General features: G+C 41.4%; 1 protein-coding gene across 1 annotated transcript in view; it reads right to left on the reverse strand.

Moving 5' to 3' along the window:
• Window positions 1-10,144: 10,144 nt before the first annotated feature.
• The window catches only part of svila (supervillin a), a 139,984-nt gene continuing 133,419 nt past the window's right edge, over window positions 10,145-16,709 (reverse strand). Inside the window, exons 32-40 of the mRNA XM_054623404.1 lie at window positions 16,117-16,271; window positions 15,883-15,988; window positions 15,446-15,653; window positions 15,107-15,240; window positions 14,861-15,016; window positions 14,054-14,197; window positions 13,108-13,229; window positions 12,803-12,958; window positions 10,145-10,974 (exon numbers count right to left, since the gene is read on the reverse strand). Of these exons, the coding sequence (XP_054479379.1) occupies window positions 10,888-10,974; window positions 12,803-12,958; window positions 13,108-13,229; window positions 14,054-14,197; window positions 14,861-15,016; window positions 15,107-15,240; window positions 15,446-15,653; window positions 15,883-15,988; window positions 16,117-16,271 (1,268 nt within the window). The 3' untranslated portion in view covers window positions 10,145-10,887. The remainder of the gene's footprint in view (window positions 10,975-12,802; window positions 12,959-13,107; window positions 13,230-14,053; window positions 14,198-14,860; window positions 15,017-15,106; window positions 15,241-15,445; window positions 15,654-15,882; window positions 15,989-16,116; window positions 16,272-16,709) is intronic.

Below are 16,709 nucleotides of genomic sequence, written 5' to 3' on the forward strand. Positions count from 1 at the left end.
ATAAAGGTGATATGGCTAACGTGTTAGCAAACAGTTGCGTGTTTACACAGACATTTAGCAACTTTAGCATTTATTTGGATTTGGTTTTTCTGTTCACCTGACAAATGTTAAGTCCTATTTCCGCACTCCTTTTTGCTTCAATTTAGTCTCCTCCAACTCTTGAGAATCTAGCGTCTTCGCTGCTAAATGCTCCATGTTGAACTGCAGATTCGCGATGGGTTTGTCACTACAAGCAACACCTTTTACAGTACACATAGTTGTTTGATACATTGTTAATATACAAATATATATATGTGCGGCTTTAAATGTTAAAATGTTAAATGTACCAAAGGCACCCTAGCTCTTTGATCTTAATAGGTAAAAGATGCCATCAACTAGTCTTACATTTGTGAAGGATTGCTAAACGCAAATGATCTGTTCCCAGAAGGAACTTTTAGCACTTTTAAAATGAGCTACGAGTAACATCTTCATTTTCGTGTCACAGGCCCAATGCTGCTCTTGTGCCTCCCCCGGCTGATAGGCCTTTTTTTTTTTTTTTTTTTTTTTGAGCTGACAGCGCAGGATCACAGCTATCTGGTAAATGGAAATGCGCTGAAAGCTACCCACACTCAGCGGATTGCTTTGGCTTGCATCATTTTGCTGGCTGAATTAGTGCTTACAAGGTGGTAATAAAACAACTGGGAGCTGTAACATTGAGTTCAGGGTGAAGACAGCACTGTGAGGAGGACCCCCTGGGGTATCTATAGCCCTGAGCCCATAGATATGTCTACAGGTCCTGGCCAAGACCTTAGCGGGTATCAGGTTCATCGCAGAGCTCATCAGATTCAGACCTTTCCTGGTTTTGATTTACTGCATCTCGGAACATCACTTGCATCTGGTTTTCACTGGCAAATCAAACCCAGTTGTTGTGGGAGTACACAGAGTTATCCGAAAAAAGGACTTTATGGATCGTAGGAGTTTACAGGTTGTAAATATTTATTTATGTGTTCTGGCACTCAGGTACCGAGGTTATATCACAGCAGTATTCAGGATGTGATGAGGCCACAGGGAGCTACAGTGAGTGCAACGGGCCAGGGGGGTATGAAGAGCAGAACATAGAGGAGATATGAGGTGTGGTCAGGATGAGGTCACCGAGGAGAGCATGGGAGTGGACAGGATCAGGTTTGAGTGAGGGTATCTTTCAGAGAACTGCAGTGGGTGCAGATGAGAAGTAATTTGATATCCTAACAGTCAATACCGTGGATGTACTGTTTATAGACAGGCATTATGCTAACATTAAGTAGTCTATGAGTGTTACTCTAATCAGAGCGTGATGTAATAAACACTGGAAAGCACTTATGCATGTGTAAAAGTCAATGTAGTGTTCTGTTTGTGTGGTAATATTTCTGCTTGTAACACCTGTTATGTACTTTCAAAGCATAATATAATGTGTTGTTCTCTTAACTTTCCCATCATGTAACTATATGGACCCGACAGAGAGCAGCTTTAAATTAAGTGTTTGTGAAAGCTGGGACTGTGGCCTTAATCATTTAGCGTGGCCTTTTGGAACTGGCTGATTGATAGGCTCCGAATCCCGGTGTACTCAAGAGTTTGGTTATAACTTTAGTATATCCAGCATCCAACAGCAAAGTAAACTGTGTTCAAGTCTTCAAAGCCCTGAAGAGCAGAGCGCTGTTTGCTTGTTAATGCAAAGTATTTTAATATTGAAATTGTTGTGTGTCCAAATAGCGTTAAATACAACAAAGCACTCCCTTGGGTCCCAAGTAATACGCCCAGCAAGTGTGAAGTAGAAGCGGTTAGCTAGCGGTTCATAGGATATGCAGAGAACAGACAGGCAGACAGACAGACAGACAGACAGACGGACAGGCAGACATTCCTTGCATTAGATTACCCATCCTAGCTTTAAAATTGATGCTTATTGGAATCCCATTTTGCTGTTGTTTTGTTGTTGAGGCATTCTTTTCAACACGACATCCTCATGGTGGTGCTAGAGGAAAGTCAGGGGATTACCAAAGTCTTTAGGATATATCCTCTGGGAACCATGAATGTCTGTACAAAAATTGATGGTGATCAATCTAATGTTTCTGAGATATTTAAATCCAAACCAAAGAGGTGGACAAACCAAATGACTATCTGAAACTATATATAACATATCAATGTGTGACTTTTCTAATTTACGATCCCTTGACAGAAAAAGTTAGCTCCCCCCGTTGAAGCAGCTTTGGAGGACAGGTTTAGGTCACACATTCCATCAGTCCAATCTGTCGGCCCGACTCTGATCCTCTTCTCCTCCCTGACTAATTTCATTTAGCTACTGACGATTGAAGGTAAGTCCTTATTAGCCTCTTTTATTAACCACTAATTATGCTTCAGACAGCAGCCAGCTGTTTGCATGCGGCAGCTTTTCCCTCCAGTTAGCATCAGGGGCGTGTTGATGTGTGAGGGTCGGGTAAATGAGCCTGTTAGGCACCTGAGGGTGAACTACTGCCATAACAATGATGGAAAAGTGCTGTTAGGGGCCCCGGAGTTCTCGTGTTGTCTCCTCATCACTCTTTAGAGCCAGGCTGAGCAGTTGGAACAGGATAACACGGTCATTTGGAGTTGAACTAAAGAGAGCAGTGTTTTTGTTCCCCTTCGGCTTTTGGGGGTTTGGAGAGCACAACAGGGAGCCCCGAGGCTGAGTCACTCTCTCCTCTTGGTTACGGATTTTTTGTGTTTTTGTTTGGATCCCTGCGCCTCTCAAGTTATACACCTGACCGTCAGCTTTTTTCCCACAAGCACACACGGACACACACACACCAAAAAACGTTGGATGTCAAGCGTGTTTATGCTCAGACCGGTGCATGTTTTGTAGATGACACAAGCAACCTCTTCCTGCTCAACAAATCCATAAAATCCACCACCTCTGGACGACGGGTGTGGCAGGAAATAACTTCTCTGGTGAGCTTTAGTATCACGTATAGGCTGGTGTGAGGGGAACTGCATTGCAATTCTCCAAATCTTCCTTTAATCCCTACACCACCACCCAGCGCAGCATGCTGTTCACTGGGTCGCCTCTCTTCATCACCCACCTGGTTAGCAGCAGCCCCCCTCCCACCCAAAAAGGCCCTCAGCTAGTCTGCTCCCCACAGCAGGCTGACAGACCCCGGGCTGGGCCGCAGGATTTGGCAGGTCGGCGGAGGTGGAGAATGGATGGATGCTGTAGTAGGAGGAAGGAGGTGTGTTTGTTGGTGTTGATTAGAGGATCAGAGGCTCTAATGATGTCAGGTGGCGGCGGGAGGGAAGTCTCTGAACTTCGGTCCAAAGGCTTCGATTTTGAGGCACGGTGCGCACTTGGAAGTGCACACACACACAGACACACACAGACACACACACACACAGACACAGAGTCCCACCTAATGGTGAAGTGCGTTGTAGGGGAGCTCCTCTCAAAAGGCTGAGATGCTTTTGACTGATTCAGTGATTGGCAGATTGTTCAAGTGCAGCAGTTAAAAGTTCTTCACCCTGGATGGAGGGAATCATGTGACCCAGACTTCTGCTCTCAACATCTATCCACCTGACGTAGTAAATACTCACCCCAGCCATGTCCAGAGGATGTGTGCTCACAAGGGAAACATAAAATGAGAAGTTAATGCCAGAATAAAGGCTACACAATTTCTCAATTAATTACGGAAGCTACTGAGGGATTGTAAAAGTCAACCCTAGTTGAGTGCTGAAATGCAAAAAAAAGGAAATGGATCACTTATTTCAGAAAACTAAACTTTATCAGTCAATACTTTTAAGTCCAAAAATGTAGATCATTCTACAATACCTTTTGGACTGCAGGTTGGATAAAATGAGACATTTGAGGTTTTTGATGGGTTTTCATTCTCTATTATTGGACATTTTACACAAAAAGTTACAAATAGCTTTTTTCCCAGATTAATAATGAAAATAATCAGGTGATTTATAGAGTTAACTATATTTAAAGTTACTTTTAAATACCCTTAAGTAACACGTTTATTCTGACGTTGGAAAAATTTGTTTGAAAATGTATATTATCTTAAGGTCAATTTACAAGATTTGTCCGGAGCTTTAAATCATATTTTACGGTCTTTGTCAGACTCTTCATAGTGTGCCATAATTGATGATTTTAGTTAACACTTCATCTCAAAAGGTCTGTAAATTGGTACAAATTCTACGAAAGGAAAAGGGACCTCAGTGCTCAGTTGGTAAACTTCCAGTTAATTAATTCAAATTAATTGACAGCAGAGTATTTTAATCAGTGCACAGCTGAACGTGCAACATTTGTTTAAATTAGAGCAACAAGAAGAATAGTTTCCAATAATAAATGAACCTTTACTGAGTGTTTACTTGGGTTGAAATGACGCAGTACATTCAATGATGTCTTCCTCTTCGTTAGTACAAGTTTACAAAGATATTTCTCGAAAAAGGTCAAAGGAAATAAGAAGGAAATTGTTAGGTCTTTACAGACTCGTAAAATAAAGCAGTTTGTCTCTATTTCTGCGGTATCTGTCAGTTTAAAGTGGCTGATATTAACTCAGTGCCTTTAATAATTGACCTCACTATGACACCATTAATGTTTGTTAGATGTGCTTTCCATATTTTAACCATTGGACACTGACACTGTCCCACTCATTTAAAGCTACTGACAGGCCATGGGAAGGTGTTTATATAGAGACGACAACAAGTTTAGAAGATTTATGCAAAATAATTTGTATAGTTACCATTAGCTGGCAAGGTTGAGATGCACTTGAACGCTCTGGAAAAAGCTACAAAGTGGACCTTGAGTCTAAAGATTATTTTGTCTAAAAATAATCCTCAGTTGCAGCCTTGGCCACAATTTACTCTTACTTTATTATTTTCCATCCGTAGGTTAATTCCATCATAAGCCAGAGGAATAAAAGCTAAACTTCTGTAGAGCTCATACTGTGGTGTGTGGTCCGCTGGAGCTGATGTGCCCCAGGTGCTGCACAGACTGCATCCAGCTCTCAAAGTGACCGTCCAGGTCTAAATTGGACAAGAGACAGAGGAGAGACACAGCGAGCGAAGGGGACCTGAGGCACGTGGCTGCGCTCCACATTATATAAATCCACACTGCTTTTATGGGCTCCATCAGGGTAGAGATCTAAATCTGGGTTAACAAGCAGAGCTTACCACTAAGAGCCCAGGGCACCAGAAAAGAGAAGAAAAGTCCTCTTTCTGAGATTCATTTCCCATAAATCATCTCAGGGCCCCAGTCTTTGAAGTGGCTTTCTTAGACTCTGGACAGGAAGTGTGGGGATTGAGCTTTTTTCCAACCCAAAGAGGGAAAGGAGAGGAGAGGAGAGGAATGGAGAGGAGACGAGAGGAAAGGAGACTAGACGAGACGAGAGGAAAGAAGAGGAGAGGACAGGAGAAGAGAGGAAAGGAGAGGAAAAGAGAAGAGAAGAGAGGAGAGGAAAATAGAGGAGAGGAGAGGATTAGAGAGGAAAAAAGAAAAGAAAGGAAATAAAAGAGAGGAGAGGAGGGGAGGGAAAAAAGAAGAGAAGAGAGGAGAGGAAAAGAGAGGAGAGGAATGGCGAGGAAAAAGGAAAAGAAGAAAAGAGAGGAGAGGAGAAGAGGAGAGGAGCAGAGAGGAGAAGAGAGGTGAGGAGAAGAGAGGAGAGGAAAAGAGATGAATCAGGAATCAGGAGAAGAGAGGAGAGGAGGGAGGTGGAATCAGGAGAGGAACCCATAGCCCCATTGTGATGCTGAGAGCAACTGATAATCCACACATAAATAGAAACGGTGAACAAAAAGGGAACACAGCATGCAGAAGAATATGTGCTAAGCCTTATTTGGTCTCTCATTGTTCTCCGCTCGTCATCTTCTGTAGATGGAGGAGAGGAGGAGGAGAGGGGAGGAGTGCCGCTGGGCAGGCACGCCGCCAAATGCAAATATTGCGGAATAAACGGTGTTAAAGCTCAACTGTGCCACTTTGCACCTAAGCCCATGTTGAATCAACAGCGTTATCATAAACAAAACATTATGTTGGTGTGGAAGTGGGCTGAGCGTCGACAGATGGTTAAGAGCATTAGGGAGATACCTGCCAAAGGGCGCCTCTCACCCCGTTTGGGATATTAAAATTCAAAGGCGAGCCATGGTGGCAAAAAGCGCCCGTGGCATATGGCCCGGTAAATATTGACTGATATTTTAATTACCCTTTGCATAATCTAATAATTAATCACAAACATTACAGTTTCACCTTTCCCCGGCGCTGCTGCTGCTGAGGAATCGCTCTCTGTGAAGTGCTGTCACATACTAATCCATGACGGGATGGTTAATGTCCAACCTCCATTTATTTTTGATGGCCAGAGTAAAGATCCATTTAAAAAGGCCAATACTACAACATTTTAATACTATACATTACAGATGAAGCCCTGCATTAGTAGTCATGGTGCAAAATGCCCCTAAGTGTTATATTAAATGTATTATATTATTATTACTGAATAAGGTGTTAGCAGGATTTCCATGTTGCACCAGCTGAAGTGGAACACATTTTATATACTGTTGGATAATCAAGTCCTATTTTATATATTCTTACATGATTGTAGGTTTTGGATGCAAAATCTCCAAAGTAGAATTATTTTGCATTCTGGTTTTAAAGGTGCACTCCGCAGATTTCACACATTCTAGGTCAGTTCATTGGTAGCTTGGAGTACTACTCAGCTCACTTATAGAAATATTTTTTTGGGGCGATGGAGGGAGATTTTTAAAGTTAATAACCCTTAATGATGTCATCAGGGTTATCTCAGCTGAAGTTACAAACAGGGGGCGGGAATGTGAAAGACATGGGTGGACCAGACAGAAGGGGTCAAAATAAGGATTATATTGGAAATCTAGGATCCAGCTCAGAATCCAGGGTTCTGTTAGTTATTTTGCATAAAGACGCACATAATCACGCATCATGCCCTCAGTTTCACTCCATCCCATTGGTCGCCAGTTGAGTAACGAGCCAACAAAACGAGCAATGCACCAACAAAAGGCAGTGAAGAAGCAAACTGCTAGAAAGCAAACATGGATAAGAACAATGCAGGTTGTAATGTATTATTACAAGAACTTGATGGTTCAGCTCTGCAGTATACAGTATTTATGACCTTTCTCACTTGGTACAATCCAGCCAGACTTCCAACTGTGTCCACATTCCAAATCAAAACTTTTCCATTTCCTCAGGTTTATTTCTTAGGATCTGATACTGTATTTTTGTGCCAGTGGGTGGGATGTGGATGTTCTGTCTGCAGTGTAGCTGCTCACACACACGCATTGTCATGCCAAGCACACCGAGTTTACCCGTAAGGCATTGTCCTATATAAATACATTTGCCTTGTTAATAGATGTCATATTAATGGAGAAGTTAAGGGAATTAGAGCTTTACTATGAAAGGTAACAGGAAGCCCTGAAGTTAACTGCAGGAGTGTTTTTTACTGTGCTCTATGCGACACATAAAAAGTTTACAAGGGGGAGTTTGAACATCGTTTGAACCAAGTAATAAAATCACATCACATCTCACAGAAAATAGACGGCAAAGTGGAAATATTTCCCACCAAAGAAATCGTCCCCTTGAAAATGATTGATGATCTATGGATTATCTGGAATAACCAGGAAATTATTTGTGATTTTTTTTTATGTACATGTGATGTGATGACCTTTACTTTGCATCTTTTCCTTGCTGTGTCTCCTATACATATTACTGCTAGATTCTGTGTGTGTGTCCACATACTGTACTGCACGTGTGTGTGTGTCATGGTGTTTCTGCATTCATGTTTCTGCATCCTGTAAAAGGGATTATATGAAAAGAAAAATCTGGTTGGAGCTCAGCGCAGAAACTGGGCTCAGAGTCAAAACTGGGTTCAGAGATACTCCACACACCTGGCAGTGTGTGTGTGTAGCATCTCACTGTACATCCTACTGTCTTCGCGGAGACAGGGAGGAGAGTGGAGGGGGATTGGGAGGGGGGAGGCTGCAGCATGTTGCACTGAGTGGGTGTGGAGGAGCAGGCCAGAGGAGTTCAGGAGGAGGCATGTGCATCGGAGTAATCCTGCACACGGTCCCAGCATCCAACAACTTCAGCATGCGAGAAGAGGGCGAGAGCCGCGCAGCGCCTTGCCAACCTTTTTTGGAAAAGACTTCTTCTTCTTGTTCTTCTCTCTCTGGTGTTGCTGTTTTCGGGGCAGGCTGTCAGTGAGGCCTTTAGAACTATTGAGCAACAGTTGGATGAACAGGAACCCGCTGTGTATATTGTTCTACTGTGATTGCATGAAATTCCCCTCTAATTGCTCTTGTTCCTCAACATGGGCCAACGGCTGATATTGAGAACATCTGAGAGCTTTCAGAGAGTGTGTGTGTGTGTGTGTGTGTGTGTGTGTGTGTGTGTGTGTGTGTAAGGAGTTGGACAACAGCCTGGAAAATGTAGCTGCGAGGTTTGACAGGTTGGAGGGCTGACTGTAGCTTTCACCTGTGACTTTGCGTAGGTAATTGAGCTTTTAACAGAATCCATAAAGCTGCCATATGTGACTCTTAGTATTACTACAACAGTATAACTAGCATGAATGCTTAAATAATACTTTATTTTTACAGATAGGTCTCATGTTTAACATCACTGGGAGTTTATGCAGCACAAACACAGTTTTCTAAACTTTTTTCCTGTCATTCCCCTTTTGATAACGAATGAAAAACAATAATAAGGACCGTTCCTCTCCTACATGACACTGTAGGTAACCAAATGTGTGTGGAAACTAGCAACAAAGGAAGCCAGGTTGAACTTAATTGAAATAACATTATTAAACACAAACGGTATATTTTTTTTATCCCAATGTTTCTTGTGTGTTTCTGACAATTAAACAAGTTTTCAGCAGTTGTGGGGAAATATCACATGGTTAATATACTTTAGTACAAGTAAATGTCTTGCATCAAAATGTTACTTAAGTAAAAGAAAGTATTAGCAAAATGTACTTAAATTATCAAAATTGGATGGACGTAATACAGAAAAATGGCCCCTTTAATTCGAATTGTTTAATTATCGGATTATTGATTGATTGACTGATGTATTAATGTTAATGTAAAATGTATGTATTGATTTAACTGTTGTAGCTGGTCAAGATGGGGACACTTTTAACTTGTGTGTGCAGTTTGGCAGAAAACCACAGTATACAATTCATTTTTCATCCTTGAAAAGTTGTGAAAAAATATTAAAAACTAATTAGTAATGTAATGTTTCTCTCTGAATTGTAAATTGATGGAAGTATAAAGTGGTGTGAAATGGAAATATTTTAGTTGAGTACAGGTACCTCAAATTTGTACTTGAGTATATGTACTTACATTTACGATAGGGTTTTAGATATTAAAGACACAATTCTCTCTCAATGCACTGACTGTAAACACAACAGCAAGACTCCATGAACGTCGTTGTTTCTCTCTTTTTTTTCATCCCTTTTTGTGCTTTACCAGCTTCGGAATAAATCTCTCCAACCTCAATCAAGATTTTGAATATGAATAACAGACATGAGTACACTATAGATTGAGGTAATTATAGAGGTAAAATCCCCACCAGTAAATCTTAAGAAAGAAAAAGGAAAGCTTGAAAATAAAACATATTTTGGTGTTTTTTATCTGGTTCCCTATTTCATTAAACATGTTCAGATTTATATTCCATCCCCTTGTGGAGGCAAACACTCTGTATGTCTTGTCTTTCAGGGTTCTAGATTTTCCATTTAGTTAATATTCAACAGTTTTACCACAGAAAAAGAAGTTGATGTACAGCAGGTACTTTTCACAGTGGAATACTGAGAAATACAGTGTGTACAAAGTGATATCACATGACTTCAATGTGATTCACCATGAATCCAACCAATCGCCTGCACCAGTCATGTCCCAAATCACATAAATTAGTATTATACTGCCCTCTACTGGATTATAAAAGAATAATGTCGGTCACATAGAATCACTCGGTCACCAAGAACAGAATATGTATAATACAGTATATTAATCAGTATATGCAGTATAGAATTTGTGCTTGAGTTTGACATAATCATGGAGAAAACAAAAGGCAAGAAATAAGGCTCAGACTTTCTAACTTTCAGAGTTTATTTCTCTAATAATTCTTTATATCACAAAAAGTCTCCAAAATGCAGACCAGCATCTGTATAGAAACTGTACACAAAAGCAAGGCCACTATACACTGAAGGATTAAAAAAAAATTCAAACACATTACATCATCGCCCCGGCCTGAATCCTTTTCCTCTGACACATAATGACACTAAACGCAATAATAAAGCTGCATCGTTGGATTTGTAAATGGCAAGCGGTGAACTGTACAGCGAGAGAGAGAGTTCTGTGATTTTCCAGTATTTATCGACATATGACACAGACCTCATCAATATCATTCATTATTTTTAGCTCGGTGAATATTCATGGAGCTTTAAAAAAAATAAATCCTATATGGATTTGATAAATATAAATTATTTGTAATGGACAAACACATATAAAGGAATAGCACAGCGTCTCCTGTGGAGTGTGCTGAACAGGCTGACTGGCCTGCTCCCACTCTGACAGATGGCTGCATGGCTGACATTTTAAGGGCACTGGGCTGTTCTGCGTATGGTACATATCTACATTTACAATAAAGTCAATAAACTTCTTGGAAAGTGCATTTGTCTCCTACTTACAAGACCAAAACACAAACACAAAACTGGAAGGAACGTGCAGCACAAGGAGCCATCGCGCCTCTCGGTCACTCATCACCTCCTCCGTACCTTCGTCTCTCCCCTCGTCCGTCAGGGTTATAACCTCAGGAGAGGCAGAGCTCCTGACCCTCCGTTGTGTCTAGACGTCTCGGTGTCTTCAGGTCAACTCTTTGTTTTAGCCCGTTTAGAAAAGACCTTTGGATTTCTTCAGTTTCACCTGCTTCCAGCTAGGCAAAGCGCTGTACTCCTCTCTGGTCGTCTCCAGGGCTCTCTGTGGAAGAGCACCATCACAGTCACACCACAGTTGACCGCACAGATTGTTTACAAATTCAAACCAACTAGAGATGCACTGATTGCTTGGCCGATTCTGATCCCTAACCCACTTTTAGATTTAACCAAATGCGGATGACGTAAATCCGTCTTGTGACTGTGCACCCCTCAAACGTTCCATTCCACTGGGGTATACGTCACAGTACATAATAACTTATATTTTTCTCCAAAACTGCACCAAGTTACAGCACCTCCTCTCACTCTGTTATTTTCACCCGGGTGATGTTTTTTTTAAGTGACTGATTAAGTTGTTCCAAATGTCTTAAAGCTGTTCCTCCACGGCTTATTTTGAGACAAAATCCGAACTGGATGTCTTCTTTACTTGCGCTGAAGAACTTCCACACCTACAAAATGTTGTGCGTGTATGAGACATTACTGTCTGTGTTTGTGCTACTTGAATTCGTCTATAAAAATTTGACCATTAAAAAAAATCTGAAATACGAGACTAATCAAACAATCATAGCCAATCAGCTGATAACAAGCTGGTTCCGAGCGGCGGCCAATAGATCAGTGCATCTCTAAGAACCGACACTTCCTTCAGCTTGCATGGTGAGGAATGAGTAACATCTTAGAACACACTCATGCGTCAGTGAGATCAAAAACACAGCAGTCATTCCTCAATTCACATCTCCAGTAAAACACGGTCAAAGAGCTCAGGATTCAGTACAGTGTCCACACCAGCTCATAGATTGTGAGTGAACAGCATGCTAATAAACACATGAGAGGCGTTAGATGTTTTATCAGAGAGGAAATTAAAAGAAATAGAGCGATGAGAAAGAGTTGGATAGAAAATGGTTTATGGTTAAGTTGAATGAGGGTGCTGTGCAAAAGAAGCAACAGTACAGGTCATCCATGCCTAAGCCAGATGACTCACCTTCCCATAAGCCCCTACACCCTAGAGGGTGGAATGAATGAATAGATAAGTTTACACAGAGACAAGAAGATGAACATGATAAAAGACAAGATCTGACAAAGAAAAAGGAAGAGAGACATGGACATAAGGGGAAATCTGAAAAAAGCTTAATGATGCATATAGCCATAGATCAGTCAAAAAAAGCATCCCAAATTTAGAGAAAGTGATCTATAGTATTCCTATAACCTTACAGTATTTCTAAACAAGAATTTTGAAAGTCATATTTAAGTCAACATAATAAAAGCTCAAAGTTAAAGGATGAAGCCTGTCTATTCTACTTATTGTCAATAAATCCAATGAAAAGACCAAAACCAGAGGTAAATTTGTTGCCTGATTATGTCTTATTCCTCTGTTCATTTCCAAGAGGATTTATTGGCATGAGATAAATGTTAAACAAAACCAGTCTTATTATTCAAAGGTGCAAAATACATAACGGTATATCACGCTGTACTTTAAAGCAGTACTCATCAGTTTTTTGGCCATTGGGGTCATGACGATCTGTAAATCACACATTTTGTGATCATAGAAGGTTCATAAGGCTGATGTGTTATCAACAGTTGCTTATTTGCAGATCCAGCAAACACAGAGCAACATTAGCATTCATTTAGAGTCGTGTTTCGGTCCACCTGCTGAATGAAAGTCCTTTATTCACTCTCTTTTAGCTCTGTTTTTTGGTCTCCTCCGCCAAAAATATCCTACTCTTTAGCTGCTAAAGGCTTCACTTTGTTCACCAGCTGACAGAAAACTTTTCTGGTTGTCATTTGGTGCTGAGCAGGTGGTGTACAGTGAGTTAATTACAGTTTCTCTTGGCCTTTAAAGTAACATCAGAGACAGTCTGCAGACTGCAGGTTCTCACCTCAAAGTCCTCATCAGACAGGTAGACCTCCAGGCGAAGAGGGTCAACGCCCTCAGGCAGCGGCCGGGCCAGAAGATCTGCCAGTGGGTACATGGTCTTACAGAGCCGGGCCAACACGTCCTCCACTAGGATAATCTGGTTACACACCTCAGCCTCCTAAAAACGCACACACAAAATAGATTATCTTTCAAGGCAAATGATGGATAATATCTTACACCTGGACTCTGTTCTGTCTCTGTGAGCAATACTGGTTCATATCAGATGATGTAGCTGGGAGTCATCAGATAATGTGATTGGATCCACACCCTCTCAGTGATCTCAGCGATGTCCTCTCTGTGCTCCCAGCTGGGGAACATGTTGGTGAAGGTGAGAGGCTCCAGTCCAGCGTGGATCAGGTACGCTTTGGGAGGCTTCTTCTCATTCTTCTCTGTGGAGACAAAACAATAACACATTGGCGGTTTCACAGAGGCACTGCTGTAGTGGTTTCAACATCAACTTGTGAAAGAATAGTTATAATGTTAAACAGTAAAGAGAGAGGTAAATATTATTGCGTATTTGGGTCATTGTTGTTAAATAATAATCATTACCGAGCCAGGGCAGGAGGGTAATATTCTGGGAAAAATCTGAATTTACAAGAAAAAATTGTAAAAATTATAACTTTTTGTGGAAAAACTAAAAATGTAAACCATGTGGTTTTTTTTTTTTTTGTTAAGGAAACACATTGCTACATTGTGATATAAGTATTATAATAGTATCTATTTATATTCATAGAAGAACAGAAACAGAGCATGAAAGATATGTATATGTGTCTTTTTTCAGGACCTTCGCCTCGCCTTTGAGGATAAAGTACAATGCATACTTATGTTGGCATTATCTTTGTAAAATAACAGAGAAAGAACATGAAAGGAAAAAAAACATATATGTATCTTTCAGGACCTTTGCGTCGCTCAGAGGCCATCCTGTCCATAAATAACTAATTTTGACAGAACAAAATTCAGACTGCTCACGTTAATGCAGTGTCAGTGGCGTTTGTGTTGTGATCATGTTGATTTAACCTTGACAAAAAACACACCATTTTATTTTACAAATTTGTGACTTCAATCTCAGAGTATATTTATTATAAGGTTTTTCTCGGAATATTACCTCCCTCTCCCGGCTTCGATTTATGTTTTTATTGACCTTCAATAGCCCTACTCCACCGTCGTCGTTAGAAGTGTTTTCTGTGTCTAATAATAGAATGAAGTGGAATACCTCTGCAGTACTGCAGCACAGTCTCCATGGCACACTTCCTGTCCGAGTCCCAGCGGATTCGGGCTGAGCCGGTACTTTCGCTGTCCTGAGGCCACCAGCCCTGCCACAGATACACCTCGTGGTGGTTGTCCACCAGGAACAGGGCTGAACATCAGAGAGAGAAAACAAGAAGAGGACTTTCAGGGTGAGGACAATGTAGTAAAGTGGCCGCTCATCGATTTTCTTAGGTTTTAGGTTCTCAAGTTGAGGATGAAGGAAAAAAACACAGAGTTTTGGATGACTAGTTCATGTTAATATATAAAAATACACACACATAGCAATAATCATCATCAACGGAAACTCATTAGCACACACTGAAGTGACCATGGAATGATAATTCTGATATATATAGTGATACGCCCTGATTCCTAGCTGCACACACTTTGACATATGCAACCACCTTCACAACATTAGCTGAAACACCATGTTTCAGGTCAAGTAGAAGTTTATATTTCAAGTGTAAAATGTCTCTCTCAGAACATATTTTATTCACAATTCTTAAATAACCAAATTTAAGGGATCCTTATCAAAAATGTTTGTTAAATTCATGCGCCTCCATGAGATATTCACATCTTAACTCTCAAATGTTGACATCAGAATCAGCCTCAGACATCCAGTAAAGTCCATGAAATGAATGAAGAATTATGTGTAGTCAGCTGAAAACATGTTGCAATGTGAATCATCTTTGATTATGTTGAAAAGCAACCTCTAAATAAAATGAACTATTGTTACCTTCACATGTACAGTAGGACAAATGCATGTGTGTACCTGGCTGGGAAGCTGCATAAAGGTCCTCCTGCAGGAAGGGCATGGAGTTGACCTCCTTGGGGTCTCTGGCGGGGTAAAGAAACTCCACTGCTGCAAACTCCCCCGAGGTGCTGCTCAGCTGGTACAGACGTGGTGAGAAGTTAAACCTCCCTGGGTCTGAGGGTCAAAGGTCAACCACTGCAGTTAACTACACCAACAGCAGCTGTTTCATGGTAAAGAAAAATGGGTTTTAGGCTTTGTGCACACCTTGCAGCATGCAGTCGTACGCCTTCCTGTCCCTCCTCCCGAGGGGCTCCCAGAAACCCGCGGGCTCTGCTCCCTCGTCGCACTCCCGGATGGTCACCTTGCTGCTGCTGTGGAGGCCTGTTTCCAGAGGACAACTGCACAAGGACAAATGCGTCAAACTGGCTAATAAAAACAGTATGAGAATAAATCAGAAATGGCTTCATCTCAGCAATAGAGGTGTCAGGAAGAGCTCTGGTTATTTGTTGGCTGAAGTCAAATTGAACAGATTTTTGTTTTTGGCAGTTTGAATTCCACTTCTGATGTCATTTTAGGGGGGGAGACAATCAAGGTTCCACTCACTGCTCTTTGATTTGGTTGGCGGCTGTGCGTGCCACCTCCTGCGTGTGCGTCTGGGACTTGCAGCCGTGCCACAGGTAGATGACGGCCTGGCTCGCGCTCAGCAGGACCATGGAGACCCTGGAGCGCAGGCTGCTGCAGTGACAGGCCACCTCCAGCAGGTGGCCCTCCACCTCCGCCTCCCCCCGCACGCAGTACAGACGCCAGTCACCTAGCAGGGAAGAACAGAGGGAAGTCTATTAGTACATTCCATTTTTTTTTTTTTTTTTTTTTTTAATAATTTTAATTTAGCTAAAGATAAATTCTAAGTGTAGCTTTTAGCTTTAAGAACAGAAGCTCAGTGAGAATTAATGAGTCTTATTTGCTTATGCAGCCTGTGCAGAAAATGATGGATCAGCAGCAAAAAGCAAACTGTGTATTTGTCAGTGACGTGGGCTCACTCTGTGAGTTCTCCTGCTCCTCTTCTCTCTTCCCTGAGTGGACCACCATCCCTCCTTTGAAGCACTGCAGGAAACACGGAGGCTCCTTACCCTGCTGCACCTGAACCTGGAAGAAGAGGAAACACAATTTGAGGTCAACTAAAGATCACACAATTATGCGTATTAAATAATGGAATTCACTATAATCTTTTCACACACACACACACACACACACACACACACTCTTTCATGTACCTGTGCTCCCCGCTCCTCGTCCAGCTCCACCGTCATCAGTGCAGACGTTCCTTTCTCGCTGACGGTGGAGTTGCGGCCCTGCCAGAAGAAGTAGCAGCACTTCTCCCTACCGGCCCCTGCCGTCTTCTGCTGCTCCGGGTTCTGTCTCCTCCCAACTGATGGCAAGAGAGTGTTAGATTGTCTTAATGCGGCATACATAATCACAATAAACCTTTGTACGGTTTACCAACATTTATGTTTTTGGAATCAAGTTCAAACACATTATCTTTGTAACTAATGATGGAACATCCTCTAATAAAGAAGAGATAGATAATCCAATTTATTAATTTCCTGGGTATTCTGACACCCTAGAAGACTTCTTTCAGAAGTGTCTTTTGTGTTTCACTACAATAAAGTAGAGAGTATAAAGCACAGTCAATTTCATTACATCTGGAAATGTCTTTAAATAAAGAACACTGGTATCTGAATCAAAGATGGATGGATCTGAACTGAGTTTTTTCTGTTCATTATTGTCATGCAAAATTAATATGCCTGGCCTGTACAGGCTTACAAGGCACCATCATTTAGAAAAAGGGTCCAGAAACTAAAATTGG

Source organism: Anoplopoma fimbria, chromosome 21, assembly GCF_027596085.1.
Source record: "Anoplopoma fimbria isolate UVic2021 breed Golden Eagle Sablefish chromosome 21, Afim_UVic_2022, whole genome shotgun sequence".
Taxonomy (NCBI): Eukaryota; Metazoa; Chordata; class Actinopteri; order Perciformes; family Anoplopomatidae; genus Anoplopoma; species Anoplopoma fimbria.